Source organism: Gopherus flavomarginatus, chromosome 1, assembly GCF_025201925.1.
Source record: "Gopherus flavomarginatus isolate rGopFla2 chromosome 1, rGopFla2.mat.asm, whole genome shotgun sequence".
Classification (NCBI taxonomy): Eukaryota; Metazoa; Chordata; order Testudines; family Testudinidae; genus Gopherus; species Gopherus flavomarginatus.
Window position 1 is genome coordinate 182,017,688 of NC_066617.1, and position 27,926 is coordinate 182,045,613.

At 39.8% G+C, this 27,926-nt stretch overlaps 1 protein-coding gene across 4 annotated transcripts in view; it reads right to left on the reverse strand.

Annotated features, from left to right (window-relative positions):
* Positions 1-502: 502 nt before the first annotated feature.
* CADM2 (cell adhesion molecule 2) overlaps positions 503-27,926 on the reverse strand; it is a 1,084,078-nt gene continuing 1,056,654 nt past the window's right edge. For all 4 annotated transcript variants that reach the window (XM_050959378.1, XM_050959357.1, XM_050959368.1 and 1 more), the window contains 2 exons: positions 10,163-10,288; positions 503-8,592 (listed from right to left, as the gene is read on the reverse strand). In XM_050959378.1, the coding sequence (XP_050815335.1) occupies positions 8,474-8,592; positions 10,163-10,288 (245 nt within the window). In that variant the 3' untranslated portion in view covers positions 503-8,473. The remainder of the gene's footprint in view (positions 8,593-10,162; positions 10,289-27,926) is intronic.

A 27,926-nucleotide genomic window follows, 5' to 3' on the forward strand; every position in this document is an offset into this window, starting at 1 on the left:
CCTATCACTTTTTTTGCAGAGGGCCAGCACAAGGCCTATACACTGCTTAAAATCCTACAAAAGACTATTTTTGAAGGCTCATATGCTTCTTAAATGCTGCATGCACTTTCTGCTTGACTTCCAACCAGGGATGAGTATCACCTAGTGGGAGGATAATATCCAAAAGTTATTCTCCTTCTGTGGTTAGTGAAAAGGATCTGGATAATGTGTATTAATTCATGGTATATAGACTATAAAAGGTTATACAAAATTATGGGATTTTGTGTCCTGCTTGATATAATGTGTACAATACTAGTGTGTCACTGAGTCTTTCTTAAAATAATTGTTCTGTAATATCAGCAACAGTATTTTGATGTATAGTATAGTAAATTCAGTAGTTCTCTGCTTAAGAAAGGGGAAAAAAACCAGGTCTGTGAACAGTCTGTCTGAACAGCTACCTAAGTCAATTTCACTGCCAAATTGGCAAGCATCAGAAAATGTATTAAAAGAATAGACAATTCAGTAATGTCCAACAGATAACTAAAATTGAAATTTTATTTTTTTTCAATAATATTCATCAGACATTTTTCTGACAAGACTTTACTGAAAGATGAAGTGCAAATGGGAACCCTGTAAGAATGTTTATAAGAACTGTACATGACATTTCTTAAGCGCCACTAAGTACACATTGAATACTCTGTAAGTATATAGGCATAGCAACATGCAAGTGTCATGTACCTAACATTACAATATGCATTTTGTTCACTTACAATTGTTGAGAAAATTAGATGCAGTAGCTGAATTTCCATCGTCGGTGCAATATGCTTAATTCCATTGGATTTTACTTACAGCATGATGTTTATATTTATTCTTAGAAATTTATCCTTCCAAATGCAGTGAATTGCAAGTCTAATAGCATAACACATTGTAGTTCTATGAGATTACTGTTACATATAATATCAATGGAAATAGCTGATATCTTTTCACAAATTTCTCCTTTTGTATTCTAGCAAACTTTCCTGCAATACTGAAAATATTTTGTTATAAAATATTTATGCTAATAGTAAAGGATGCGCAGGGAATGGAGTTGGAGCCCTTAAAAAAAGAATTTAAGATCAGCTCAAACATTTAGATTAAGGACTTGAGCTAAATCCTGTTGAACTCAATAGAAATGGTGCATTAAGAATTTTGAGAGTGAGTTATGTATGAATCCAGTAGTCCGTGAGACCAAATCTCAAATACTTTGTTCACTGTTTAGCTGTAATCAGTACATAAAAGCAGGTGATTTTAAGGATGCGTTTGTTTGTGTGTCTGTCTGTCTGTCTGTGTGTCTGTATGTGTACATTACATAGGGATATGGGAAAATCTAGTTACACTTAAATGAGGACTTAATATTCTCACTTGTGTGTTAACTACCATTATCCAATATACTGCAGAAAGGAAGGGGAAGGGAACAATAGTTCGATCCAAATATCATACATTTTTCTCCTCTTTTGAGCCACATAAATATTTATAAAACAGAACTTACCTTAAAAACGGGGGGGGGGGGGTATTTAGTATGAAAACCCTCTAATAATTTTCATGTAAAACAAGAAGAAAGAAAAAAGAAAAGCTAGTAATGTAAAAGAAAACAAAATCAGCAATTTTCAGCACTGTGCATAAGGACAGGATAAGACTGTAAGTAGTTTATGCTGAGATGAGAGACCAGTGCATATATAGGAAACACAGCTGGGTTGACCCCTGGATACAGGGAAAGTGCTTAAGTGCTGACCCTTGGCAGGTTAAGCTTTTGCACCTGAAATCTTTAAAAAATTCTTTCACTTTTCCTTTGCAATAACATAAAGCATTCATTGGAAAGGAGAGTCTTTCTTCCACCTCAGCAATTGCTCCTTTTAACACAGCAGAGCCTTAAGTCACTTACACACAAAAGATGGGGGAGAAGGACAGATCCTTGACAACAAACACAAGCGATGAAGCTGGTTTAACCAGCTACTTGAGGGCTTTTCATTGTGCTATGGAATCCCCAGGTGCTCTAGAGCCATATCAGCTCCTACACCATTTCCCTTTTTGACCTCGGTGCAAAGGGCTTTGCCCAGCAACATGGGCAGGGCTGGCCGCTGGCAATTCCTAGCTAATGGGAACAGCCCCCTTGGAGGCTCAATGGCAATAGGGGTAGGTTAGAAGGGCCATGGATTGGAATGGCATAAAACCAGGTTTGCACACACCTCTTCCCCCTCTCCCACCATCATCCTTCTGAGTTGCTCCAAATGCAGTATGTTGGTGTGATACTTGAATAGCATTGTGGGTCTGAGCTAACTTCCCTTACAGTCTGTCAGATGACTCCCTTTGACTTGATTGGTAGTTAAATCAGGCCCTCCTAGAACAATCATGTAGGGAATCCTGGTGTTGAAAAGTTTCAGAAATAATCTCTGCCATATTGACACATTTCTTTGATTTTTTTTGCACTAGATTCTACTGGATTGAATATTTGTATTGTAAATGTATATTGGAGATATTAAGTTTAAATAAATGACAAGTTAGAATATCTTGATAGCATGCATATTACTGATGTAATGCAAAAACTTGCATATATGGTTTTAGAATTGACATTACAAACCTACGTTCTTTGTTAGCGAAAGTAATTGTGTTACAGTTGAATTGTATAATGTTCTTCTCCATATTTAATAGATATTGGTATGGTGTAACAGTGTGTTTTTAAACATTATGGGATGCATCTTCAGCCAATGTAAATCAGCCTAAACTAAATGAAACAGCGCTAAGCTGAAATATAGCAGCTGAGGATGTGGCCCAGTATCTACAGCAGGGGTCTGAAAGTCCCAGCCCGAGAACCTCCCTACTGTGGCCCACAGAGGACAGACTCCTGCAGCCATGCTGCCCGTAATGTTTACTGCAGGTGCCGCCCCCCACAGCTCCCATTGGCTGAGGGAGAGGGACAGAGATATGATCACTAGTCGCCGGGCAGAGTCAGCCATGGAGGCAGCATCACTTTTTTCCACAATGAATATAAACAAGTCAAAATACCGAACACAACTATCTGATGCACACCTTGCTACAATCCTGACGGCTTCAACTGCTCAGTCACTGAGGCCAAGCATCAACAAACTGACAGAACTGAAGCACTGCCAAGTGTCTGGCAAACACTAAAAACTCTCTGGCAGGTGAAAAATTGTATACAGTTGTATGACAGTTTTATTATTTCTAAGAAATTCAAAATAAAAAATACAATATAAAGGTTTTCTTTTCTGAAGACCATCTTCAGTGATATTATTGGCCCGTTGGGAGGATTTGAGGACTGGCACTGGCAATAAGGTAAATTGAGTTTGAGACCTCTGATCTACAGTATTACCCAGTGGGACTACCTATAACAGAAGATAGTAAAAATTGGGGTTGTTGGATAGAGGAAATTAGATAAAGAGCCATGAATGCAACGAAGTTGTTTTCAGTGTCAACAGAAAAACTTAAAAATTATCCATTTTAGAGGCTAAATCTAAGACTTTGCAATATTTTTAAAATGTATAAAGACACTTCATAGCCAGTATTTAACATGAGAGGTAGCTTAACAGTTTAACCCCATGTTTTCAATTCCTACATTTCATCTAACTGGAGTTGTTAAATGTCTATAATCATAATATTATATGCAAGCATGGAGCGATATAGGAAATGGCACTCACTTAAGCTTTACAATATTACATTTAACATATTCATTTTCTTCTTTTTTTATTTCATGTTCTCACTACTTTCAGTGATTTACTTTTTGGAAGGGTATGACAGAAAATAACAAGAAGAAAAAGGTCAGTGATAAAATTTCATGTTTAGAAAAAGTTAACTTTATCACTAAAGGCTTCCTCTGTACTTTGACAGAAGCAGTTTGTACTCACAATGTAAGATTACCTGACAGTACTGTATTGTGAATGAAATAGTGAAAATTCCAGGTGAGGTGGTTCAACAAAATAGAGGTCAGGATAATGCAGTTCTCCATTTCTTTCTCTCTGCTGTTCAAGCTAAAAAAAAAACAGGGCATATGGCAATACATTTCAGTATCTTAGCTTGCTAGACTCCCCCAAGAAGGAAAAAAGAAAAACGTTGTTCTGTTGAGTCAAAAAGAGATTTCCGAGCAGGGTTGCCAAACTTGCAGTATGCTGGTAATGAAGCCATTAGCAGAGTTGAATTCTTACTTTGTTCTAAAAGTGTTTCAATGGAGTCTAATAGGACCTAAATAGTACTAGAGAGGAGACAGAGCTAGGGGGGTGGGAGGACAGAGATGCGTTATTATAAATTAAGTATCATTGGAAGTAGAAGAATTAAGCATATTGCATTAAGCATGACTATTGCACGTGCGTACTTTAAAGTTAATTATTTTCACTGCTAGGGTTTTTGTTCCCCTCTTTTAAAATAATCAAAATGCATATTATAATTACATGGGTTTCCAATATCCATACACAGAAAGTACAAGATACTTACATGTAAGTACACTGTAGTTACCTATATTTTTGCATAGTTTTTAGTGTGTACTTTGTGCCACTTAATAAAAAGCATTACTCAGGTGTTTCTGTTAGCAGCTGATTCAATTGAAGTAGCTGATTTTTTTTTTTTTTGATTTTTTTTTTGGTATGTTCATCACAGATTACCATTTCCTAAGAGTGAGGAGATTGGACATTTGCAGTAATCTAGTTAGGTGGTGGGGAAAGCTGTGGGGTGAACATGAAGTTTTATATCACCTCCTTATTAAAGAAATGGAATGTCAGATTCATGGTGTTAATTTAATATATTTACCATTAGTTTGAACAGATTAGTAAAGGTAAGAGTTCCATTTTCCTTTTGGTAACACTTTACAATAAGTGGCACTAAATTACACTATAACTGCTGTGTTACATGGAAGTACATGTAACCACACTGTAACTGTCAAAATAGCTACTGTACATGTGCATACATGGTAACTTCAGTGCTGTTTACAATCAGTTGAATTACATAATTACAGATGATCCTGTCCTTTCTTTTCATTGAGATAGTTATATATACTATGCTATAATGAAAATACACATTAACTTCCATGTATTATTTAGAAAAGTTGGTTTTCTTCATGTATTCTTTATAGAGGAAGTCTCAGTGCAAGAAATGTGAAGACATTTTTAAGTGTTCCAGATTAAATTCTTAGCCTCAACTTAAATATCAGGTTCCTTAAACTGCTTCTTGGATTCTCTGATGACACTAAACAGAATGGAAAGATGCACCCATTTGCCTGTGATGCCACATGCCTGTTTAATGATTATGTTCTCAAAGCATCAAAAAAAAAAAAACATTGTTCCACATTTGAAAGTTAAAAATAATCAATCGACATTGTAAACTGCCAGTAATTAGCTACCTTGTCTTGAGTAAATTACATTGCATGTATTTGTAGGTGTGGGTGTTATACTAACATTCTAACTAACATGGTTCCCATTCGGAGCTTTCATTTTACACATTTATCAGATTTCTTGAGACTGTAATGGATTCAGTATTTCTGAATGGGATCTTTTTGTATAAAGGAGACAGACAATGTGTTTTTACCTGTTGAATACTATACTTAGTTCTAAGTGAGCCATGATGTTGTTTACAAAAGGCCTGGCACTGTATTTGTTATCTTACACCCAGTGAAGTCATTTGAACATGTGGATGTAGATGGATGTAAAGAACTACCTAATCAGAATTCTCAATTCATGTATACTGGTTGCAGTGTTTTTACACCCACTTCGCACAAATGTAAATGAAATCACAAGATGCAAGACAGTGGAAAATCAGAAATCTATTGAAAATGAGCACACTAAGAGTTTTAACTAAAAACCAACCAATGTAATTTAATGGTCCAATTTATTTCTGGTTTTGCAATGTTTCAATGCTGGTTTTACACTACACTGACAAGTTGGCTTGGAGTGGTTACATCTAAAGATGCTCTAACATTTGAAGGTGTCACTTGACATCATGGTAAGTAATGATTTAAGCAACAATTCTACAATTCAAGCAAAGTGCAGTTTAGATAGAATGTATAAAGATGTAAAAGCAGCATTGATGAACAGTTCCACTTCAGTGAATAAGGCCCTGATCCAGCAAAACACTTAACTTTTTAAGTATATATGAGTAGTTCCATTGAATTAGGTGGAACTTCTCACATGCTTAAGTGATTTTTTGGCTCCCTAATCAGACTGAGATATACAGTATTGTAATGCTGTTAATGCAACTTACTGTTGTGACAAGAACCTTTCTGTTCTGGTACTAAACTAAATGATTTCCTTTGCCAACCTTTTAAAAGCGTATGCTTTGAAAGACATGAATATCTTGAAAACCTATACTAGTTTCAATGTGTCTAGTAGCACCTACCTGGTTCTCTCAAACTACCATACTATATTAACATATTATTGCATTTTTTTCACAGATGGTATGGAGTGAACTGTAAAAACAAGCATGCAATCACATCAATGCAGACTTATTTCTTTAAAATGGCATACTGTATATGATTTATTATGTTAACACTCAACCACATCATATTATTTATGTTCTGTATATTTTGAAAAAGTGCTGCTTGATCAACATCACCCTCTTTTTCTTAGAAATTAACAAGATAAATGTTTCAACAAAAAGAAAGAAAGAAAACAAACAAAAAAATACTATAATATTCTCCTTAACAGGCTTATACTCTTCTGATAAATAATCTGACACAGCACCTTTGTCTTCCATTTTATCTTAATACATGATGATGTGTTCAGATTCTCCCTCCCTTGCCCCCACAAAAAATAAATCCCAAGAGATAATCCTTTACAATAAGCCGTCATGCTTTTAGACTTCACAAGTATAGCAACCATATAGAAATATTATTTTTCAAAGGTGCAACGCTTGGGAGAGGGAGATGAACTTCCAACAATACAGATTTTCATTTTCCAGCATGGAATCACTACCAAGTGTTGATCTGGCACCATTTTTATTTCAGTGGAAGAGGAAATAAGCCATTGGGCTTATAGTGTTTTGTTGTCATATTTAAGAACATGAGACTTTAAGAGAGACTTTCACCACAGAGCTAAAAGCACTGGCAGAAATTCTCTATCATTCACTGTGACATAAGTTTGTACCCCACAAAATGCATAGACAGGAATTTAATATAAAGAATTAGTCCATTTACCGTATACACAAAACATATATCATTTAACTTTTTTTTCTTTTCTTTTCTTTTTTTTTTTTTGGCAACCCAACATAGATAAGCAGCTCTGGAACTGCCAAATTAAAAATTGAGAATTTAGCAACATAACAGTATTTGTTAAGGATATTAATCAAATGTGGTTGTAATTCAAAACCTGAGGCTGTGCACTGGTTGTTAGCTTAAAACTACCTTTCCATATAACATTGTGCTTCCATTGTATAACAAATAAAAATTAACAAGAACTAGAAAAGTTTGTTGCTGAACAGTGCTAGGACATACAGACAAAAATTACTAATACATGTTATCTATTCAGAATATTGATTTAAGTCATATCTAAAGGGATATAATGGACATTAAAAATGCTTACTTGTGACTGAATTAGCTATAGCCAAAAAAGTTAAATATGTATCAAATAATGTTTAATTGGTTTTATTATATGCACTATATACAGATAGGAAAATGCTTTGCAATTGTGCCCCATGAACACTACATATCTGAATAGGCAGGTGAGTCCATATGAAGCAAATAAATTATTAAAACCGAAATTGCAGAAACATATCTAATCTTGTGATCCCAAAAAGCAGTAAAAGGGCTGAATAAATTTGTTTCAGAATGAAGCTACAATACTCTAACTCTACAGAATCTGTATAGATAATACAGTATGATGTAATTACCACCCAAGCATGGAATTAGTATCAAGGTACCATTTTTAACAATGTATTGATACTCCTTTTCCAGCAAATCCAAGCATACAAGAAACTATATTATGATGTTTTCAGTTTGTGGTTCCTAGGGCATATGTTTCAAAAACAGGTTGCCTTTGAATTATAGACATGTATAAAACATTCTTTGTAAACCTCTAATCTTAGATTTAATGTTTTATGTAAGTACATTATGTCCTTATTGAATAGTATTTGTTATGAAAATCATCCAGTGACATATTGATAGGGACCATGATAAAAGAAAACTGGAAAAGAAGAAAGCTATATAACATTTAAAAATGTAGAAAACTCAATAGCATGATTTAAGATGAAGATTAACATTGTTAAGGCTGTATATTCAAGCACTGTATGTTAATGTATGTAATGAATTTTAGGCAATAAGAAATGTCCTGCATTGTGGATGGTACTGTAAAGAAAGAATGATGCTGTCAACAACTGATTGTTGGCATAAACTGACTATTTATAGCAGTATGTATGTTAATAAAGTTTGCGGAAGATGGCAGAAATGAATTCTGAAAGATGATAGCCAGTTTTCCCCAGCAGTCAGCCTGATAAGTAAAACTCAGAGAATCTAGGTCTCCATCTAAATGAAATACTCCTTTTTCTCCTCTGCATTGACTTGGCTTCCTTCTGCATTGATAATGGCTGTGTCAGCATCAGGTGCATCTTCAGCTCCTTTAGCTTCATTTGTTAAATATGTTCCTATGGGAATCAGTACAATAAAAAAATAGTTATTTTACTTTAGATTGTTGTATGTACAGTCGATCTGTAACAAAGATCTAACTGGTTTAATGAATGGAGTGATGCAGAACAGAACTTGATGCACTATTTTAGCACTAACTATACTGAAACACGTAATAGTCTAATTTGGGCAAGAAGTAGTTATGATTCATAACACCTGTCCCATATGCACATACATTTGCACATATCTATAGCAAAAAAAGGTATAACATTCAAAACCATATTTTTTCTGTCTCCAGTGGCATGAAGCATACAAATATTTTAACATACAATTGTTTAAATTATATCACCATGTATTGTATGGTATATCTAGATGGGTAAGAAAATTAACTTTGGCTTAGATTTTATTAAAAACACTTGTTTTTGAAAAATGGCTTCTAATTAGTTTTGTACTCTCACATTGATGTAGGCCTTTTTTTAATCTGCTCTTTAATTCCACAGACTAGGATAATTAAGATTCTCTAGAAGTGAAAAACTGAAATAGCTGCATTAAATTAACCCAGTCACTTCATGTTGCCACTGACATTGCTTTGCTAAATAGTATAAAGAGCAGGATATTAATAGAGCTATATGCAACAGACAATTTTCACTTTGTGAAAAGTGATATTTACATTGGCTTGGGACTTATTTGTTTTCAGTCAGGAAGTAGAGCAAAGATGCCACATTTTCACCTTATTAGAAATTTTTAATTTTTCCACACAGTTCTACTGAAATTTAAAAAAAAATATTTCTCAGTTTGTATTTACTAACCGCATGACTACCCTATATAGAATTAGATTTAATAACAGTAATACTTTTGGGGGAGGAAGGTAAACTAAGGTTAACAACTACACTGCAAGCCATTCAGATATTAAGCCTTCATAATTAATTTTTTTTTAAACAATCACCTGGGTCAAATTCTAAAATTTGTCCTCTGTTTTATTTAGACCCTTCTCTCCACTGACTTTAATGGGAGTTTTCCCTTCAGTAAGCATAGTGTAAAAAACTCAGTCAGGACTTCAGAATTTTGCTCCTGGGGTGAAATCCTGGCTACACTGGAGGCAACAGCAAAACTTATGCTGATTTCAGTGGGACAAGGATTTTACCCCTTGTTTTTAATGCAACTTATTGAATCTGTATTTAAAGTTTTATCATGATTTCTGATTGTTAAAGCCTCATTCAATAACCATATATATTCTGCAGAATTAATGTAACAGTTAAAATAATGAGGACATGTAACAGTGCTTACAGCAAAGGACTAGAATCTAGGCTCATTCGTCCTTCTAAATCTCCCTTAGCCACTGACTCACTACATGACCTTGGGCAGGTTGCTCAACATCCTTTTACTTCAGTTAATCCAACTGTAAAATTGGGTAAAAAATCCGGACCTCACTGAAAACCACATGCTTCTTCTGAGCCTGAGCTTTCCCAGGCAACTAAATTCCAAATGGGGGGTGGGGGCAGAGAGGGCACAAGAGTGTTTGAGGGTGCAAATAATCACGAGGAAATACTGCTGCAAAAAGTGATTGCACTTTGATTAAATCTGTCCTACCTTTATGTCTTGCCAGATATCGTCCAAGCAGAATTATAGAACATAATGTGACAAAGACAACTACAGCCACTATTCCTCCTATGAGAGCATGGTCAGGTCCAGTCTGTCCAGCCAAAGCATTTGGGTCTAGGGGAGGGAAAAAAAAACCAAAAATTGTCCTCATCAGATAAGAATTGATATGAAAATGCACAGCAGCAAGTTTATACTGGTCATTCTGAAAATAGGGCATTTCCCTCTTTAATATTCAGGGTGGTTATTCCCCCTCTTTTACTACTTGTATCTTATCAACAGCATAGCACTGCATGTATTCCCAGACTGTTAAAGCCCTGAGGACATCACAGTTATGAAAAATGTTACCTTATTCTTCCTTGGCAGAGGTTATTAAATGGGAAAGGTTTCTGGTTTTGTCCTAGTTGTATTACAACTGAAAATCTGCAATAGCTATTTATAGAAGCAAAACCAAGGAATTGAGAATTGGGGATCAGATAGCATCAGCAGAATACTGTCTGCATAATACATAATTTATATGACTGAGTCTCAGTGGGGATCCCTTATGTAGTCTCTTCTTGTCACTCCTTTCCGATTGCACGAGAAATGAAAAAGGAGATAAAGTGCAGACTTTCCAAGTTCTTCTGCAGATGGCTGAGTCTGCAGGAATTTGGCCAGAAAAACGTATCATGTATCCTCGTTACTCTCAAGTGTTGATTTGTGCATTTACTACAGTTATCCGATTAACACTGACGTTAGTAAACTCTAATAGATTTTAACAATACATTATCAGTTTCATTTCATTCACTGTGCACAACACGTTGGGATTATTGTCAGAATTAGGCTTTTTATGCTGGTCATTTATCTATTAGTGAGCCTGGTGCATTACAGAAGGCTCCAAAGAAGCAATCATGGAAAATGACACTGTTTAGGAGTTAGTAATTCCCCAGAGCTTTTGAAGAATGAACTGGTAACCTTCAAGTGTTGCTTCATCTGAAATATGCTAGAGAGGGGGGGAAAAAAGAGTCAATCCTACAGTAGCATGGTAAGATTTCTCTTCTTTTTTTAAAATGAAAAATGCCTCAGTCTCAAACTAATAGTAATTCTCCCAAGATTGAGGGTTGTGTATTAGCTTGCTCGCTCTAAAGCAATCAGTCTGCACACACTGCTTCAAGGACATTTCCCTTTTAGGCATTGTTTATATTCTACAAACAGTTTGCAAATAGCTGTCTTGCAACGGCATAAGATGGAAATATCATTAACACAGAAAAGAGGACAAATCAGTAATAATCTGACCGGGAAAAGCTGCTGACAATGTATAGGAAGTGTAACACTCTTGTTTATGATTGTTTTTAATTAATTTTCATAAAGACACAATAACAAATACAGAACGATAAAAGATGTACAGCTTGTATATGTTACCAAATTCTGCATATTTCACAGGTAGCCAAAAAAATTATGCAATCACACAGTTACAGCTTGTCAAAGGTGCAAGACCAGATCATACAAATCAGACAAATTATACAGACATAAAATGTTAGGATGAGGGTAAAAATAATAGTAATGATAATAATAATAACACCATATACAAATAGACAAAAAACGGGAAAGGGAGCAGGAAGCTGGAGGGAGAAAGCAAAGAGGTGAGGTGGAATGGAAGTCTGGCATTATTTGAGCCATCTCAGCATTCTTTATACAAATGTATCAAGAACCAGGATCCAAATTTCTTCAAATTCATATAATTGCTCTCTGCAGCAATAAGATATTCTTCTTCAAGTGCTTGCTCATGTCGATTCCAGTCTGTGTGTGTGCATGCCCAGTGCGCAGTTGTCAGAAATTTTTGCCTTACCGGAATTTGTAGGATTGGCAGTGGCGCTCCCTTGAGTGCCGCACTCATGCATCGGTATATCAGGCGCCACTGGCCCTACTCCCTCTCAGTTCCTGCTTACTGCCTGTGGTGGTTAGTCTAGCAGTTTCATCTCTTCTGCCTTCAAGCCTTAGGGCCTTGTAAATAGTTTGTTTATAGTAGTTAGTGTTAAATAGCTAAGAGTAGTTGTAGTTAGAAGTTAGTTAGAGTCCCAGCGGGGACTTCACCCTAGGTAGGGCATGCCCTGGTCTCCTGGGTTTAAGCCCTGCGTGGACTTTAACAGGCCTATGCCTTTAAGCTCCCTCAAGTGCTTCGGGGAATAACACCTGAGAGATAAGAGCTGTATTTGTAAAAGCATTCATGGACTCCGCCCTTCATCCAGCTTCCGTGCCGTCCCACCAGGACTCACTGAGTACCTCAGCCCCAGTGCACAGTACGCCCCCAGCACTAACTCCTGGGAATGGCATGGGACCTAAACCCCTGACAATGCCTAGTGCCAAGAGAGCAAAGGCCTCCACCTGCGCCGCTGACACAGCACGTGCCACAGGAATCAGCAAAGGCTCCCCAGGCATGCCAGCCACTAAGACCTCTCAGGGAGAGTGGAGTGCCACTGATCCCGAGATGAAGCAGCACTCTCTACCTCCATGCCACAGATCGTCGGAGTTTCAGCCCAGATCCTCCGGGGCTCACCCTCTGTCACGAACACCCTGATTGTGGTCCCTGCCATCTTGATGTGGATCGCCTAGAGGGAAATGCCAGTCTCCATACTACTGACACCGTTTGTCCTGCCATTGGCCGGACTCTTGGTGCAGGTCCCGGTAGCCTACCATATGGTAGCATTTTCTGTCATGTCTCTGGTCCCCTCGGCACTGGTCCCCTCAATACCGGCACCAATCTCCTCACTCCGGGTGACGGTCAGCACACAGACTAAGGCATCGATGGTGTCACCAGAAGGAGATTCCTCTGGTAAGGAAGGGCAGTTCAGCCCCTCACCTAGACTCCACTGGTCTGAATGGGTACCCGAGGTCACGTTGACATCGACAGCACCATCTTGGCAGCACAGCCAGTAGCCAGAGCAGTGGCCTTATTGGAGTTTGTGGGGAGTGTCAATCATGGCAATACCCCCTTCATGCCACTCATCATCTGCCACCTTGGAGCAAAAGCTGGCAGCACTGACGGCACCAGGCTCAGGGCATAAGGAGCACTTAGAGGTCCTAGCAGAGGAGACTTCACCCACCCCTAAGCCTCCCTCCCCGACAGGGGAAAAAGATGACCCGAGGCCTTCCCCCGCTGTACAGTCATCGTCTTTGTCCCCAGATGAGGTGGTTATGGGGCTCTTGAGGGATGATGACGCCAGGTCCTGCTTCGATGGGTGGCTGAGAACTTGGGCCTGGTGGTGGAGGAAATGGCTGGCAGGTGGACACCTTGTTTAATGTCCTGTCGGCCTCTACCCCAGCTCCCTTCACACTACTAGTGAATGATGGCATCCTCAAAATTGCCAAGGCCCTCTGTCAAATGGCTTCATCCATCCTTCCCACCTCTAGAAGGGCTGAAAAGAAATACTTTGTCCCAGCCAAAGGGTTTGAGTACTTTACATCCACCCTTCCCCAGGTTGGTTGTCTCTGTGGCCAATGAAAAACATAAACAAGGGCATACCAGCTCAGCTCCCAAAATTAAAGTGGCCAAAAGGTTGGACCTGTTTGGGAGGAAAACTTATTCAACTGCCAGATTACAATTCCAGGTGGCAAACCTTCAGGCACTCCTAGGGAGATACAATTTCAACTTATAGGACTCCATCCATAAATGCAAGGAGTCCCTCCCACAAGGTTTGGCCCAGGAATTTGGCGCCCTGGTGGAGGAAGGCACCACGGTGGCTCGGTGCTCCCTCAAAACAGCATGGGACACAGCTGACTCGGTGGCTAGACTGGTGACATCAGAGGCAGTTATGAGGGGCACTCCTGGCTTCAGACCGCCAGTCTCTCCCAAAAGATGCAGATCTCGATCCAAGAGCTCCCATTTGATGGGATCGGTCTTTTTTCAGAGCAGACAGATGTGAGGCTGCATGGGTTAAAAGACACTGGGCTACCCTTCACTCATTTGGCATGCATACTCCACAGTCTGCAAGAACGCAGTTACGGCTGCCCATGCCACCAAGGCCTTGGCAGTCTCGTCCAGGGCCTGCAAGGAGAAGGAACAGGGATGTTAGTTTCAGCTTCCACTGCCCTTCCTCCTCCTGCTCACCTGTGTGGCCCAGCAAAGCACCCCGGGGGCCAGAAGCACTGGTTCTGAGGTTGCAGTTGAGAGCAATGTCCCCTCCCAGGATCCACCCCACTCTTTCCTTAACTGTCTTCATCCTTACTGCTCAGCCTGGTCATAGGTGGAGGAGGTCCCTTGAGACATGACAGGAAAGGGATTCTAATCCCATTATTTCCTAATCCTGAAAGCAAAGTGGGCCTCAGACTCATTCTGGACTGGCAATGCCTCAACAAGTCTCTCAAGGTCTCCTTGGCCTCCATCATCCCCTCCCTGGATCAGGGAGACTGGTATGCTGCCCTTGACTTGAAGGAAGCTTATTTCCATATATCAAGGTCACAGACATTTCCTCCATTTCATAGTGGGTGGCTGCCATTTCCAATTCATAGCACAGCCCTTTGGCTTCTCAATGGCCCCAAGGGTCTTCACAAAAGGTATGGCACCAGTAGCCACTTACCTGATATGTCGAGGGGTCCAGGTCTTCCTATATCTCAACAACTGGCTCATCAAGGGCAGGTCTTGGGAACAAGTACAGAGGAGCCTTGATCTGGTGCGTTCCACCTGCTACAACCTGGGTCTGTTGATAAACGAGCAAAAATCCATCTTAAGGCAGTCTAAATAATAGAGTTCATTGGGGTGGTTCTTGACTCCACATGAGTCAGAGTCTTCCTTCCGGAGGCTCATTTTCAGGCATGCCGGACCTGATCTCCCATGTGAAGAACCACCCACTCACCATGGCTCACTCCTGCTTGTGATTGTTGGGCAACATGGCCGCTTGTACATTCGTGGTCAGTCATGTCCACCTCCGGCCTCTGCATGCCTGCCTAGCGTCTGTTTACATCCCTAACAGACATGACCTACACTGGGAAGTCAGGGTGCTGGATCACATTCTGTCATCCCTGGAGTAGTGGTTGAACCCTCAGTCAGTGTTGGAGGTAGTTCCCTTCCTGGCCCCAGCCCCGTTGTTGACCCTAGTCTCAGATGCTTTGGACCTGGGCTGGGGAGCCCATCTGGGTGAGCTCAGCATACAAGGCTGCTGGCTGTACGACAAACTGGCCCTTCATACCAATGTCAGGGAGCTAAAACCAGTTTACCCTGCCAGGCTTTTTTGCCCCACCTGAAGTGGAAGATGGTACAGGTCCTCACAGACAATACTGCCACAATACTGTCACATCAACAGGCAGGGTGGAGCCAGGTTGTCGACCCTCCATGCCACACACAGGAGTCACAGGTTGGGACTCCTGTGTGTGGCATGCCATCCATCTGAGGCCAGGCATCTGCCCGGGACTCGAATGTGTTAGCAAATTGCCTCAGCAGGACCTTCTAATCTCGCTACGAGTGGTTGCTCCACTCGGAGGTGATCAGTATGATCTTCCAAAAGTGAGGAACTCCCCAGGTAGACCTGTTCACACCTCGTCAGAACAGGAAATGCCATGTGTTCTGTTCACTCTAAGGGATGGACAGGGGTTGCCTGTCAGATGCTTTTCTGCTCCCATGGTCCCTGATGTACACCTTCCTGCCAGTACCGTTGATCCATAGAGTCCTTGTGAAGATCAAACAGGACAAGATTATCCTGATAGCCCCCAAGTGGCCTCACCACCATTGGTTCGGCACACTGCTAGACCTTTCAGTAGTCTCCGCACTGTGGCTAGGTCTCTGGCAGGACCTGATGTTCCAGGGCCACAGCAGTCTTCCACACCCAAACCTGGAGGCATTGCACTTGTCAGCGTGGCTACTGCATGTCTGAATGTGGAAGAGCAGGACTGCTTGGCCTGGGTTTAACAAGTCCTGCTGGGTAGTAGAAAGCCCTCCACCAGAGTGACTTATCTGGCCAAGTGGGAAAGGTTTACATGCTGGGCTTTGGAATGATGTGTCTGGGCTGAGCAGGCCTCGCTGCAGGTGACCCTGGATTATTCTGAACCTCAAACTTCATGGCTTGTTCCTGTCATTGATCAGGGTCCACTTGGCCGCTATTTTGGCTTTCCACCCTCCCTTCCAAGGCAGATCAGTCTTCACTCACAACATGGTTCTTGAAAGGTCTGGAGAATCTTTACCCTCACATTTAGGACCCTGTCCCCCCCTAGGATTTGAATCTTGTGCTGTTGAGGCTCATGGGACCTCCCTTCAAACTTCTGGCTTCCTGTTCCCTTCTCCTTCTCTCCTGGAAGGTTTCATTCCTGGTTGCAGTTATGTCTGCCTGCAGGGTGTCTGAGATCAGGATGCTTACTTCAGAACCTTCCTGTACAGTATTCTACAAAGATAAAGTCCAGTTGTGGCTGCACCCAGTGTTCCTGCCCAAGGTAGTTTCCCAGTTTCATATCGGCCATACTTACTGGTCTTCTTCCTGAAACCCCATAAATCCAAAGAGGAAAGCAGGTTGCACACCCTGGACGTCAGGAAGGTGCTAGCCTTCTATATTGATAGGACAAAGCCATTTTGCAAGTCAACGCAGCTGTTCATTGTGGTCACAGACAAGATGAAAGGTTGCCCAGTGTCTGCTCAAAGGATTTCATCCTGGATCACAGCCTGCATCCCATACTGCTATGATCTGGCAAAAGTGCCTCCATTAGCGATAGTAAAGGTGTACTCAGCTAGAGCGCAAATGTCATCAGCGGCCTTCTTGGCTCAGGTGCCATCTAAGAGATCTGTAGAGCTGCTACCTGGTCAATTGTCCACACGTTTACGTCCCATTATATACTCACCCAGAAGGCCTGGGACAATGTTGGCTTCAGAAAAGCACTGCTGCAAGCTGCAACACCGTGAACTCTGAGTCCACCTCCATTGGCACTGCTTGTGAGTCACCTAGAATGGAATCGAAATGAGCGAGCACTTGAAGAAGAAAAAACTGTTACCTACCTTTTCATAACTGTTGTTCTTCGAGATGTGTTGCTCATGTCCACTCCATTACCTACCCTCCTGCCCCTCCGTTGGAGTTGCTGTCAAAATGAAAATGAGAGGGCGTAGGGCCAGTGGTGCCTGATATACTGATGCATGAGCACAGCACTCAAGGAGGTGCTACTGCCGACCCTATCAACACTGCTAAGGCAAAAATCTCTGACTGCACACATGGGCGTGCACTCACCTAGAATGGAATGGACATGAGCAACACATCTCAAAGAATAACACTTATGAAAAGGTAGGTAACCGTTTTTTCTTTCTTTTGCTACTAACAAGGACAGGTCCAAATACCAGTGCTCTATTATGGGCATAAGCCTACTCCTCCATTATTTATAAATTCATGGTAATCATTGCTACCTTCAGCAGTCAAAGTCATTGTGGTGGAGTTAGCAAAGCAGATACTAGAATAAAATTTTCTGCTGAGATTTGGTTCCAGAAACCAAGCTCTGTTTTTCACTCATATCCACCTCTTTTCACAGCTGCTTGACTGTGAGGTAGTCCCATTTCAAATGCATCAGGAGTTCCTTTTTCTCTGTTACAGCACCAACAAAATCAGAAGACGAGATTCCCATCTTGTATAACTTCTGTGGTGTCCTCTACGTTTTGAATAGAATCTGTTGCTGGATCAGGCATGACTGAGAGCCACAGAAGAATTTTTAACATTCCATAATATGCTCTGCCACTAGGGTTCTTTTGAGTACTGTGATTATGTCCCTTCTCATGCTTTCACAAAGAACTCCAGACGGACACTATTATATGATAATTATCATTATATTATAATAGAATAAACATGAGACTTACATGCAGACCAGGATCATTTCTCTGCTCTTGAATAGAGTTATTCACCTAAGAGATGGGTTGTTTTAGAGTAGAACCCTGCTTTCCTGTGTTTCTGTAAACAGCTAAACGGGTATAGTTTCTTGTAGTTTCACCAGGAGTGAGGAAGATGCTTCCTCTAGAAGCAGATAATTCTTTCATTGCCACATCTGCAGTTTCTTATACCTTCCTCAGAAGTTTCTGGTAGTAGCCACATTAAAGACAGGATATTTGTCTAGATGGACCACTGACCAGCTTGGACGTTCCTAGATTCCTTTGGATTACTGAGGTTCTACTATTTCTGTATGCTGACTCTTCTGAGTTTTGAGAGTCATTTTAACCATTTGTTTTACCTTGCTCTGGGTGTTTAATTTTTAACATGCTGAATGATAATTATTAACACATCAAAGCAAGACTACATCTCAGCACTTGTGAGTACTGTTCTTAGTAAAGCAATACATTACATTAACCATTTATACTGTATCGCCAATATTATAACAAAACTTCTTATAACACAAAAAAGTTGCCCACGAACATGTCTTTTGGCGGGAGTATAGTTTCCCTGATCCCAGATAACAATCCATAAAATAATGTTGCAAGTTGCAAAGCCCTCTATAAATTAGGAAAGTATGCCGTTTAACATTTTTAGAAGCTATATATTATACTTACAGGGTAATGCACTGTCCTGTTGCAGTTCAGGACATGAGCAGATTCCCTTGAGTGAATTACAGCCTTGCATTCACTTTGGGGCTATCCATTATCTTATATGTAATTACTACTGTAACCAAAATGCTTCAGGAACTGCTTCTACAGCACAGAAACACTGGGGCATATTCACATCTCCATGTATTGTGAAGATTTATGTTTTTAACGTCTATTAAAATTAGTGGATGTGATGTGTGTAAATCTGGGTAGTGAGCTAAGGATATACTCTACAATCTGCCTGTCCCCCCTCAAAAAACCCACCCAAAACTAAAATTAACAGTGTTCAGGGAATCTTCAGATTTTCCATTAAAATTATTAATGATATTGTCCTGTTGAAATATATATGCTCAAGGAGAGGAATATGGAATTAGAATTATCCAGTAATTTCTTGTGGATACTGCAAATAGATAATTACATTCAAAATTATGCTCACAAAAGTTCTGGAGTAGTTTGTCCCCTATTAAAATATGGAGAGGATTTTGATGAGTTAACACAAAACAGCTGAACATGAGTCATACGCTGTGATATTCAAATTCAGGACTTTTGAATCAGAGCAGATCTTGTTCCTTCAAGGACCAGCTTCTCATCTTTTTTCTTTACACTTCGATGGGATTAACAATAATCTTAACACCAAATTGCTTAAAACAATAAATTCTGAATTCATTGGATTCCTTTGATTCCTCTTTATGAGGCCTGTTCAACATAATCATTCTCGATGCTACAAAATCACATCTGTCCAGCTTTTGAGGATTCTCCCCTTATTGGCATCATGCACCCCATGTCATTGGTCCCAGCCTCCACACATAAGATGCCTACATGAGAGGAAAACTGGATCACTCATAAAGAAGCAAGATGAGTGTGAGACGTGACAATATCACAGATCTATGTACAAATAAAGGTGTACTTTATGTTCTGATGCCAATCTTATAGGAGTGTAATTTATTAAAAATACCTTAGGTCCCTAGCATTGGTATTCACACAAATTGCTAAGTAGTTTTTCATAAGCTGGTGTAAATTATATGTTAGTTATTCAGTTAATTTCATTTTCTCCTTGCACAACCTTATTCATGCATAGTTAATTTCTCTGAGCTAGATGAGAGAGAGGGTCAGATAACTCAAAAGTTTAGTAATGTGAGAAGCAATTGCCAAAAGGGGTGCATGTTTATGGGTGACAGTCATGTATTCTCCTTTTCACTCATGGATGAGCTTGAAAAGCTTCAGCGCTTGTCTGAGGAACCTACTGTGGAGCCCAGCACTGGAAAAGGCATTCCCTCTTCTCACCAATCCAGATTTCTCAACTACTATTGTATGCGTCCGGTGAAACTTATGGGGGTTGGGTAGGAGGGATTTCACATGGCCGGCAGGTCCACTCCTCATCATTTGACTTCAGAGACAGCCTAGTGGGTCTTCTGCATCCTTAGCACAGTAACCTCTGCTGATATCTGTGGCAGCGCTTCTGTTTTGGAGCACTAACACCCAGTAATTCAATACCCTGGGCAGTCAAGAAGGCAACACTATCATTGGCTTTTTAGGAGGCACATCTCAGGAGGTTGTTAAGAGGGTAGAAAAACTGAGGGCTGGGAGCAGGTGTCAAGAGTTTGTGTCACAGTTCTTAGCTGTCTGAAGCCATCCTCTGGCCATGTGGAGAGGGGTGTGCCTAGATCTGGCATAGTAGCCACCCTCATCTTGTTCCTTTATGAGTGATCCAGTTTTCCTCTCAGTCAAATTCCTGACTGATACAGAGTCCACAGCACAGTGCTGTATGACAAAATCATTTCTTGACTTTTTTATATGTCACCCTATGTCTACTGCATGCTGCTGGTAGACGCAGTGCTGCGGCAATGAATAGCAGCATTCTCTCCCTTCCCCTCCCCGGTGGCAGACGGTACCGTACAAAAGGACTGATAGCTGTCCTCATCATTCTGTGAGTGCTCCTGGCTAGCCTCAGGTGAGGTCGGCCGGGGGAACCTGGGTAAAAATAGGAATGACTCCCAGTCATTCCCGGTAGATGGTACAGAACGGCTGGTAACTGTCCTCATCATAGCAAATGGGGGCTGAGTTCCATCAGCCCCCTCCCCTTTCATGTCTAAAGAAAAGATTCTGTACTGCCTGGACTAACATAGCAGCGGGATGCTGGGCTCCTCTCCCCCCCCCACACCTTTTAATGTCCTGCCTGGACTATCATAGCAGCTGGAGGCTGCCTCCCCCTCATTTTATCTCACTAAAAACTCAGTGTTTCTTATTCCTGTATTCTTTATTACTTCATCACACAAATGGGGGGACACTGCCACGGTAGCCCAGGAAGGTTGGGGAGGAGGGAAGCAATGGGTGGGGTTGTTGCAGGGACACCCCCTAGAATGGCATGCAGCTCATCATTTCTGCGGGATCTGACACGGAGCGGCTGTGCTCTCTGGTTCTCTGATACACTGGTTCTCTAGTACACTTGCCCCATATTCTAGGCAGGACTGACTCTATTTTTAGATAAACCATAAAGGAGGGATTAACTCGGGGAGTCATTCCCATTTTTGTCTTTGCGCCCCCGGCCAACCTCAGCTAAGGCCAGCCAGAAGTACCCATGACAGCAGCAGACAGTACAGAACGACTGGTAACCGTCTCTGCTACCTTGCAATGGCAAATAAATGCTGCTGTGTAGCACTGCAGTACCGCCTCTGTCAGCGGCATCCAGTACACATATGGTGACAGTGACAAAAGGCAAAACGGGCTCCATGGTTGTCATGCTATGGCGTCTGCCAGTGCAATCCAGGGAAAAAGGGCGCGAAATGATTGTCTGCCGTTGCTTTCATGGAGGAAGGAATGAGTGACGACATTTACCCAGAATCACCCACGACATTGTTTTTGCACCATCATGCATTGGGATCTCAACCCAGAATTCCAGTGGGCGAGGATGACTGCGGGAACTATGGGATAGCTACGGGATAGCTACCCACAGTGCAACACTCTGGAAATCGACGCTAGCCTCGGTACATGGATGCACACCGCCGAATTAATGTGCTTAGTGTGGCCATGTGCATTCGATTTTATACAATCTGTTTTACAAAACTGGTGTATGTAAAATCGGAATAATCCCATAGTGTAGACATACCCTAATACAAATTCCAAAAATCCTTACATGCTGACTCCAGATTCTATGCCCACTGACTCATTTTATTTAAATGACACAAAGATTCTTATATAGAGATTGATACAGATATTTTTGATATGGTTCTCTAAAATATCCAGTTTTCTAGAGGGAAAAGAGTTTTCACTAATTAGGGCACATGACATAGCTTTCCTATTAATAATATCGGATTTGAACCCTTTGACAGAGCCACTTACTCTTTGAGACTTTGGTTGGAAGAAAAATGACTGAAATCTGCAGTTAAAGTATTAATTTTTGCCTCTATTCTGTTTTCAACAGAGGTTATTGCAGTCAATTTAGATTGTAAAGATATATTTGTAGCATGTCCAGATATAACTTCTAGGTATAACTTCATGGAACTCTCCCACTTCATCGCTCAGCTGAAAACATCTGTCTCCTTGCCTACACTTCTTGAACTTTTTCTACCTCAGCTAGTACTTCCATGCTGATATACCTAGAAGATTCAAGGATGGAGAAAAGGTGCACAGCTGACTCAAGAACTCCACTATTAACAGCTGGTTCTCCCAATGAGATACCATGGTCTGCAGAAAAACAGGCAAATGACCCCTTATCACTGCTTCCAGAATTTTAATATTTTAACTTTAAATTTTCTTCTCTTTCTGGAGACCCAAGATATCATGCACTGGATTCTATTATGTAAGAAAAACTAAGGCTGATGAATTAAACTTTCTTTTAGCAAATGGGATTTTCTCCTGAGTGACTGTTCCCTTCCATCCCCAGAGATGAGTTTAATGGGAGGAATCCTGCTCTTCGTTTTCCCTTTCCAATAGGAAATGATGGGAAAGAAAGAAGCAGTAGCTGGAGTAGGTATAGTCAATCTAATAACAACTGGCTCTTTCTTCCATCCCTTTGTGTGTGTGTAACTCTTTTCACTGTCCATGGCAGTTAAATTCCTATGCACCTGATGAACTGAGCTCTAAGTTACATAGATGTAGAAAGAACAGAGTCATGCAAGAAGCAACAAATTAAACCCTGATTTATATATCATGAACAGCAATAAGGCTGCTGTGAAAGTAAAACTGTAAAGAGGTCATTTAAAGCATTTTGGAAAGTTGCACTGGCAACCTTGAGCAAATCCCAATAAGTGTACTGGAAAAGCTGTGTAAATGCTTCAATAAAACTTCTTTTTATAGTCTCTTTCACACACACTGCATCCCAGCATGCTTCCCAGAGTTAATTAGTACAACTACAGGGCTAAAGGTCTAAAATAACAAATACTAGCTGAGGTAGAAAAAGTTCAAGAAGTGTAGGCAAGGAGACAGATGTTTTCAGCTGAGTGATGAAGTGGGAGAGTTCCATGAAGTGGAGCTATACAGACAGGCTGTTACCAGTGGCAGGAGCTGCAGAGGAAAACGGTTTAAACTAAACAGTGCAGAGACAAGGCCAGGGGAGCATGAAGGGAGTAGAAAAGCAGGTTCCATGAGGTACAATGCCGCTACTGTTACCTCATTGGTCTCATATGGTGCTTTTCATCAGTGAATCTCAAAATGCTTTACAAAGTAGGTCAGTAACATTTTACAGATGGGGAAACTGGGACACTGGGAGGTGAAGTTACTTGTCCCAGAAGGCTAGTGGCAATAGGTTGAACATGTTCATGAAGGGTTTTAAAAAACAGAACTACTGTGCAAATTAATTGTGTGACTTCCTTATAATTTTTCACTAAAATAACTATGAGTCAATAAAAATGTTAACACACCCTTGATGAAGTCAGCCACTTAGCATCAGAATATGATACCCGTAACTCGCGCTTAACAGCAATTTTTGCTGTTATTTGCTTCAATGGACCCACTCTTGGAGTAAGGTACTACTCAGAATGAGATAGGGCAAAAAAGTATGACCATTAATCTTTTGGCAGCTAATGATGTTTTTCATCTGCCAATCTGTGTGCATCTAAGAGACTGACAAAACACTGTGGGTGGTGCAGTCCAATGGAGGTCCACTATTACATCACTAACTGAGATGAGAGATATTAAAAATAGAATTAGTGGAGGTCATTTTGGTGTAATGCAAAAAAAGGAACAGGAAAAAAAGAGTAATATTATTGTTAGGAGGATAAGTATCCCAATTAACTTTTTAAGTTCTTTTTATTGATATTTTAATTAGGGCATAAAATCCTTTGTAAATTTGTTGGGACACAGCAATATCCATTAATAGTGTTTCTGTCCAAAAATAAAACTACCTTGAATTCATTAAACATTGTGTTTGTGGTTTAATTTAATACAAACCATTTTTATGCCATATATGTGCTAATGAAAACAATAATGTTTTCCTCACTTAATAATGATATGCTTGATGGAATTCTCTTCTGGGAACGTTAAGATTTTGTTGTTTTCAGTTGCCTTAAAATTAAATACCATCCAGTTATTAGAAAAGGGCTGTGTTTGCTTTTAATACCATTGATTGGTCATGGGTTGCTAGGAATGAGATCGATCTTTGGTTTTCTAAAAGCTTTCTGTGTATTCAAAAAATAATAACAGCTGTATCTAGTCTGGGCTTTATTTAGTTAGTTAGTTTTAACCTGTCAGGGTGCATTCACTGTCAGCAGCGCTGATGATCTCTGTGTCAACACTCATAGCTGCAATATATCCAAATTCTACGAAGAGGGCCACATCTACACAAGTTTGCAACTGACAGATTCATTTCCTACCTTCTCTGGAGACAGCAATAAGGGCTCTAATCAAAGGTCCAGTGTAATTACTATGTATATTTCAGATTAAATAAATGTGATAAAAGCTTCCATCTGGCTGTTGATCAAACGTGCAAAGGGAAGCTGATTTCCAGTGACATATTACAATATGTCTTTTGTAACAGTCCCTAATGCCATCATGTAAATTACTTACATCTGGGATTACTTGACTAAGGCAGATAGAAATATTACTCACTTTTTAAGTGCTGCCCATTGGGAGAATCTGAGATGTGGTCTAATCTTAAAGTTGTTAAGCAAGGCATTAAGAAATACTGGAGTCATGTTTATTTTACTAAATGACAGCTGTGCTCAAACTATTTGAAGAAGGCAGACTCAATTTCCTAGCAGCCTGAGCTGTATTCCTGATGATAAAGCTGTACCAAGTCTACAGGGAAGGGGGATTAAGACACAACAACATTAAGGCGTATTGTACTGTAAGAAAACTTTTAAAAGTTAGTGAGAGAATGTCTGTTCAAATACTTAAATATTTTCAATAATAGTCTATCTTCATACACAGTTGGGACCCAGTCCTCTGGAAGTGCAGGTGCCAGAGCATTTCTCACAATCAGGGCTTAGCCTTTCTTTTTAAAAAAAAAGGTTCAGAGGGAAAACTGCTGACATTTCTGATTATCCTCCATATAGTATATACCTAATTCTTGAAATAGTGGACTGGACCAAAAGGGGATCTCTGCCTCATTATTTCAGTGATATTCTTTCAACCAACTCATTTTCAAGAGGAAGAAAGATGAAGGGGATGTTCAAAGACTGGCTATATGGGACTAAAAGGGCTTTTCTTTCCTATGATTTATAACTAATATGGGGTAATTCGAGAATAGCTCTGAGATGAACATGGAGCTTAAAATAGCCAAATTGGTCATAAAGAAGCAAATTTCTTCCCCTCTGTCTGCCTCGTGAATTTCTCGTGCATGTAAGATTATCTCTATTGCATATTCAGCACTCATTCCACATACAGAGAAAAGTGAAGACTATAATTATTCAGATTTGCAGTGCAGGTCAGGGAGTTTCAGAAGTTTGCCCCTTAGACTTCTTGTTGTCAAGCCTGATAGAATTTTTTGGATCCTACTGCCCTTAAAAGGGCTGCACATTCGTGATCCAGTTTTTAAAGCTAGTTTCCCTATTGGTCCAGGACAAATGGATAGGGAGAGTTTACAAGTCTAGTAAGCATATGCAGTGGTGTTTCTGGCTCCGACAATATTCTGCATTTGTCTCTTTTTTGCTCACGGCACCTTCATTTCCACTCCCACTCATTGTTTGCATTGTGCCTTCTCTTCTATAGTTCCCATACCTAGAATATCCTTTTTATCCTAAAACACCATGTATCCATCCTCTCCTCCCTAAAGTGCTTCCTTAAATCACAATTCTTTCAAAAAGGCTTGGTAAAATAATTTAGTCCTGTCTACAGGGAAGAATTAACAAAATAGACCAAAAAATAAAACAATAAAAAAAAGCAAACTCCAAACAAAAAATGGAATTAACAAGTTTCTTTTTTATCTAGTAAATTGCCTTCTATTCCATTCCCACTACCATTTCTTCATCTATTTGTTGTCTGTTTATATTGCACTTTCTTAAGGGCAGCATATTTGTCTGTAAAGTACCCTGTACATTTTTAATTGCTATACAATAATTAAAAAGAAAAAGATACTAGCTGTGGAAAACCAGATTGTTTTACATGACATCATGTTTGATTTGTGACATTTCAGTGTCAATAAAATTTTGGCTACAGACGTCTCACAAAAATATCTAGGACACTCTAATCAATTTGTATAACCTCAGTTAAAGGTTAATGTTTAAAGGTTTATGCCATTTAAAACTAGAAAGCGGATATTTCAAGCTTGCAAATAATGTAACTCTCAATTCAGCAAAACACTTAAGCATATAGTTTAAGCGACTTAAACACGTGTTTTTGTTGAATCAGAGCCATAGTGTAGGATTCTAGTTTGAGCTGTTTACAAGCTACTAGTTGCCAAAATCTATGTTGGAATTGAAATGGTGGAAAAATAAGATAGTAATCAGAATGACACGATAAGATATTTTGTAACCTATCAGGGGAAGAAATGAATACATTATACCACTGAAAAGATGGGAACCCTGTTTTTCCCAGCATTTGTATAGTATAGGCAGGTCATGAAATGTCACACTCATTTGCCAAGGTTTGTTTGTCTATCATTTCGTTTGTTTGTTTGTGCAATTTTCAATCCAATGCTCCAATAAAAATTGCATCACTGTGACTGGATGATCATATCATAGAGAGGAAGTATGATCCAGAGTTTAGGGTACTAGTCTAGGCCCTGGAAGACCAAGGTTCAACTCCCTGCTCTGCCACAAACTTCTTACATGAGCTTGATCAAGTCACTAGTGTTTGTCTAATTTCCAGCTTGAGCACACATATTCACACTAGCTCTTGATAGAGCTTGTGTGCTAAAAGTAGAAGGGACACCACAGTGGCACAACAGGCTAGACGGTCCTGGCGAAATCCTGTCTAAGATCTTAGGTATGTATTCAGATAGTTAACTTATCTGGCTGCTCATACCACCATGGCTACACTTCTATTTTCAGTATACTAGCTCTATCAGAATTTACACCTAGATTTTACACTTCCAGTTCCAGAGTAGACATGATCACAGTCTTTCTGTGTCCCAGCGCCCCATCTGTAAAATAAGGATATCAATATAAATTTATTAAAAATTGTCAAAACTATGGCGAGGGGGGTATACAAGTACCTAAGATGTCTAGATAGACTGATCATGGGAAAAGTCACTATATTTCAGAGAGGAACTATTTAAAGAACTTAAATGTTTCACTTAAAAATTTAACAACCAGATATCTATTTTACACGATTCTGAGGTTCAATAAAAATAAATGAGTAAAAACCGCTGTATTTAATTTGAAAAAAGTTGAAAAGTAGGTTTAAATGTTACTAGAACTGCTGATAAGATGAGATCAGGAAATCAATACAAGGAGGGGATTAATCTTTTAAAGAATGATGGAGTATATTCTGCTTGCTTCAGTTTTTTCTCCCCTTATTCCCAAAATAGCCTTCTTTCTGAAGTGTATAGAGCTAATGATTTATGTTTTACAGTTAAAACATATAAAATGGTAATTAAGACTTCTTAAAATTTAGTTATAACAATTTCCTAAAATCTCACAGGAGCATTTAAGTGATTCCTTCTTTAACCACTAAATTAATGCAAAGCAGTAATACAACTTAGAAATGTAAAATTCAGTAGACCAGGTAATCCAGAATCCAGTTGCTGAGGATTCAATGAATAAATCCTACAAGACAATTCTATTTTGATATTCCACACAATCTAGCAAGAAAAATAGTCACAACTAATATAAACAAATCACAAAGGGCCACATTTTCAAAATT